Raw genomic sequence first — 5,042 nt, 5'->3', positions numbered from 1 at the left:
TAAACTTGAGACGAGGCTTTTTAGCTAACAGAAGTTTTATTGGCCAAGAAACATTCTGAATGGCTCAGTCAACACCGTGGCAAGGTGTTGAGGAGAACCACACCTTGCAAAGCAAACAACAAAGATTTTATAGGCATTTACAAATATAATCAGATCGTACATCCCCTCATGTCTATATAAGGGATTTTTGGGATGGTCTAGGGAGGAGTAAAGGTGGATCTCAGAAAGAAAATTAGCTCAACTTTCTTCTCCTATTACCAAAGAAATGCCTACATCCTTATCTCTCTCTGGCTTTCTTTGTAACTTCTTTGGAATTCAGTGTCTCTGTCTACCCGGTACAAATCTAATATATAGCTTACTTGTTCAGTCAGGCATCTGGCTAACTGTTTCTAAAGGAAATGGGGTGGGGGAATGGTGTGCTCTCTTGGAAGGCAAAAGCAATTTAACCCTTTATAAATAAGATAGAGTGCACTGTCACATGCATGCCCACACACTACGTGAAATATACATATATAGAATATAAAATCATATATTAAAGTAATGCCCTTCAAAATAAAATAATTAATGGAAAGCCTAGCACTCCAGAAAACATTCAGAGAAATGCATCAGTCCAATTTCTTTTTTTTAAAATCTGTCCTGTAAACCCCTTTTGCACCCCATTGCACCTGCCTTTTCTCAGTTTCTCTATCCAAAAATAGTGAGATGGGCGGTGTCTAAATTTGAAATATAAATAAAAAGAAATAAATATTTGCAAGACGACTTTTACAGTGACCATACATCCTTTATTATAAAGGACATTCCTTCATTAAGAAAGATGTTCTTTAGATTTATTTATTTATTTATTTGTTTGTTTGTTTATTTATTTTCTTGATTGCTCTTGAATTTTTGTTTGTAAAGGAAAGTTACAAACAATTTTTTTTTATCCTTATAAACCTCTTTCAGGTCTGTCTTTCATTTTTTTCTAAGAAAGTACGGTCACTGTACGTTTGGGCACAGCTCCAGCTTCATTAATCCTGAAATGACTTTCATGCTATTTCTACTTTCAGGAGTTTCTCAAAAAAATCCTGCAGTAACAATTTGGGGAGGCTATTGATGTTGAAGATGCCTAGTTTCTTTTCATAAACGTTTGCTTCCTGACATTTCCTCAGAAACGGAAGCTTAAAAAAAATTATATGAAAAACGTCTCTTGTGGATTTGCCTCAACACCTGGCAACACTACACACTATTTGGGGCCAGTGTGTTACCTGAACAAGTTTAATTATAAGCCAGATTCAAATGTTGGAAATTGCCTTTCGCAACTCCCACTAGCCCTTTTTTTCAACAAGTGACTAAAAAAGTCGCTGTTGCTTTAAGACACAGCCAGACTCCACGCTAACCGGATGTAGCGAGTTAGCTTATAAAATGCCGCGAACGGAACGGGGATTACAGTACTGCGTTCGAGGCAAAAAGTTGAGAGCCCGCACGGGTTTGCTGCAACGACGTTTGAGAAGTTTTCTCTTCCAAGTCTGCTGACGATGCTGATTTTTCTCTTGCAGCGATGCCTGCAACTTCTTGTGCTGCCCGTCTCTCTGCTTTCCTACCTGGGCTTATGGGATCCTATTTGTAAAAAATCTTTCCCACATCTCTTGAAGAGGTTTAGTAAACTGTACAATGGAAGAATGCACAAGGAAAAGGAGACGTTGTTCAGGAACATGAAGGACTTTGCCAATTCCTCAGGAAAGCTCCGCCTGCTAGAGATTGGCGTAGGCACGGGAGCCAACTTTGAGTTTTACCCCTCAGGCTCTCGGGTAACCTGCGTGGACTACAATCCCAACTTTGAAAAATTCCTGCTGGAGAGAATGGCGAAGAACCCGCATCTCGAGTTTGAGAACTTTGTGGTGGCCTCTGCCGAGGACCTCTCTTCTGTGCCTGACAGCTCTATAGATGTGGTAGTTGGCACCCTGGTGCTTTGCTCTGTGGGCAACGTCAAGGCTGCCTTAAAGGAAGTTCTGAGAGTGCTCAGACCAGTAAGTCGGAGGGCGAGAGGGGGAGTGAGGTCTGGTCTGACCAGACCACTGAATAAGGGGTTCGAGGGCTGGGCCTGCTCTCAGAAAGGGCTTTAGTTCTCACAAAAACAGCACCTCTCTGCTCTTCCCCATTTCAGGCGTAAACTTAATGAGATTCCTCCTTAAAGCAGCCACAGCCTTTTTAGGCTCACACCCCCATGCGTTTCTGAATCATTTTCAGAGTGCGTACAACAACCTTAATGACTACATGCACAGCGTTCATGTTAGTAAATGGCAGCAAACTTCTGGCCTAGACTGGGATGAAATAAGATCCCGGTTGGTCCTTGGAGCTAATCTCCAGAAAATACTAGGGCTGTAAACCAGACTGAAAAGTTAAAATAATCTCCAAGAAATGAAAACTATTTCCCTGCAGAATTCCAAAATTGTGTTCTTCTGGTGCTGAGGGGCACAATAGGGAGGCTGGGGATAGTATGTGGTCTTGGCCAGCTTTGGGGTGCTCTACATTACGCAGTTTGAGAAAGAAAGTATCCAGACCCTACATGTTCTGCTTTACAGAGAAAAGTAGCAATCATCTCCACAGATGGAGAAGTAGGTATTCTCTGGCTGCCTTCTGTAATCAAACAATAATCAAGCAGGAAAGCCAACCTTATCTTCCCTAGAGGAACAGTGGGATTGTTCCAAACCCTGCAATATGACTAAAAGTCAGATATTGTTCCTAGGAGGGTATTCCTCCAACTCCCTAGTTTACCTCTAAAGAAACATATGGTTTGTTCAGCTTTGTTGCTGCTTCTCTAGCACGTCCTCGGCCTCATTTTAATATACGCTGCTGTGTGTTATTAAAGTCCGCATGGAAATTTATCACTATCAGAGCAGCCGTTGGTTTAAAAAGGGCCCTTCTAGTGTCTTCAGGATCATCTGAAGGAGATACAGAAGTCTCACGCCTGTCTCGTGATTTGCTCACAGAAATTTCTCATGGGAGTGTGATAAAAGTATAGTAGAGGGCCTCGTTTTGGAGGTCCACTTACTATTTAGAAATCAGGCAAACTGTTAGGATATTCTCATGGGAAGAAAAGCAACTCGCTTAACTCCAAACAATTGTTTTGAGTGCAAAAGCAGGCCATCTGCATTTATTTTTCTAGTTTGCACGTATACTGCTATTTACTGCCACCTATTGGCGTCTGTATGCTAGTTACCTAAGGGTAGGTGCATAGTGTCAATAAATTGTGGGTGATTGTATGCCTCACTCTTAGCAGGATTTTTTATTTTACGTAGTTTTTATTTTTTCTCAATAAAGAATCAGATATGTTTTATAACTTCTGGCTGGATTTCTTTGGAGAACAAGATAAGGACATTGCATTCGTTAAATCTCTCTAATGCTGGTTGTTATAGCTGCACTCTGCATAACACAAACATGGTCAAGAGCCACCCAAAATCAAGCCAAGAAACCGAAAATCAGTGGGCAGACTCCAGAGGAGTAGTGACAAGAGATTATCAAGCATAGTGACAACCTTGTCAATCTGGGAGATCAAGAATGAGGTCTGAGTCGCAGGGCTCACAGTATTCTGTAAAAGTACTTAATAGAAAAGCATGAGCAGAATATAAAGGTATGAGCTGGTCCATGGTTCTGGATGGGATCTCCTTTTTTCTTGCATTTGCCAGCTCCAGATTTTTTTTTTAAACAGTTAAAACTTTATTTAACAAGAAGAGAGCATATACAAATACAGATATATATTCATTTCCCTCTTTTGAAACGTACATCGACAGTTCTCTGTGCTTGTTTTATTTTTTTAGCCTTACTGTAATGCTTTTATTTAAAACAAATGTAACCTTACAATAAAGTTAGAGCTAGTACTTCTGTGTGTGCTTCTTGTCTGGACTACCTTACAAGGCTGACATTTTATGGTATAAAAAGTATATTTTTTTTAACTTAGTGCCAAAATCTCCATTGTTTAAAAAAGAAAAAGGAAAAAAAGGGGGGAAACACCAGAAAAATAATGTATAGTGGTGCTTAAAAGGTCGTGAACCCTTTTGAATGTCCAGTATTTCTGCATAAATATGACTTAAAACGTGATCTCTTTGCCACACAAGTCCTAAACCTAGATAAAGAGAACCCAGTTAAACAAATGAGTCAAAAACATTATACTTGTACAATCTCTGTTTCATAGTTATCTACTCAAACTTTGGCTTTCATGTATGGAAATGTATTTAACTGTCACGTTTTAAGTCATATTTATGCAGAAATACTGAACATTCAGCTGCTTCGTCAGCATCCTTAAAGAAAAACACCAATTTTGCAGTCTTCCTAGAACTGGAATCGCGTGCAAATCGTTAATGGCAAAATTACATTCCAGCTTTGTTTTGTGTCTGTGTACTTAATTATTGCTTCATGTCCATATGATTTCTTTTTGTGTTGTTTTACTTTTTCCAGGGTGGTGCATACTATTTCATTGAACATGTAGCGGCTGACCGATCCACCTGGACCTACTTCTGGCAGCAAATCTGTAACCCCACTTGGAAATATCTGGGAGAGGGGTGCTCCGTGTTAAGAGAGACCTGGAAGGATGTGGAGAATGCAGAATTTTCTAAACTGAACTTGCAACACATGGCAGCCCCGTTGGTCGTTCCTGTAGTATGTCCCCATATTTATGGATATGCCGTGAAGTAATTGTTCCGTAAGGGGAGAGCACCTTTCTCTTAAAGTCAGATGACGGAGTTCAAGGAATTAACAGTAACAATGCTTATCTTGCAATAAGAAAAATGCTTCCTCTATTCTATATGATTATTCAAACTAGAGAAAGGCTCCTAAACGTTCAGGCCACAATAAAACTAAATGATATCTTGGATTAGGTTTGGAGGGAGGGCAAATAATAAGTTTAACAATTAATATAAAAGAAAAAGTCCATTCTACTGTCAGAGGCCATGTCAAAAAACAAAAAAGCCTAATCGGCCACTTTTCCGTGGCATTACCCTGTCCTGCACGTGAGCCTCCCTCTGTGTTATGCATTAGTACCTTGCTTTCCTTATGATTATTTCCTT

General features: G+C 39.9%; 1 protein-coding gene across 2 annotated transcripts; it reads left to right on the top strand.

Annotated features, from left to right (window-relative positions):
- The first annotated feature begins 1,514 nt into the window (after positions 1–1,514).
- LOC148216309 (thiol S-methyltransferase TMT1A-like) lies at positions 1,515–4,671 on the top strand. 2 transcript variants are annotated; one of them, XM_088138540.1, is made up of 2 exons: positions 1,515–2,006; positions 4,435–4,671. In XM_088138540.1, the coding sequence occupies exons 1-2, from the start codon at positions 1,515–1,517 to the stop codon at positions 4,669–4,671; spliced, it is 729 nt and encodes a 242-aa protein (XP_087994666.1). The 2 variants fall into 2 exon arrangements, with proteins under 2 accessions (XP_087994666.1, XP_087994667.1); XM_088138541.1 differs by having other exon boundaries at positions 1,515–2,010; positions 4,415–4,671.
- The last annotated feature ends 371 nt before the right edge of the window (positions 4,672–5,042 follow it).

The sequence above is a fragment of the Python bivittatus genome, unplaced genomic scaffold, assembly GCF_059951505.1.
Source record: "Python bivittatus isolate LINGU-HERP-01145 unplaced genomic scaffold, Pbiv_v1 ctg000220_np1212, whole genome shotgun sequence".
Classification (NCBI taxonomy): Eukaryota; Metazoa; Chordata; class Lepidosauria; order Squamata; family Pythonidae; genus Python; species Python bivittatus.
Note: the sequence above shows the minus strand (reverse complement) of the source record. Positions and strands in the feature narration are given on the sequence as shown.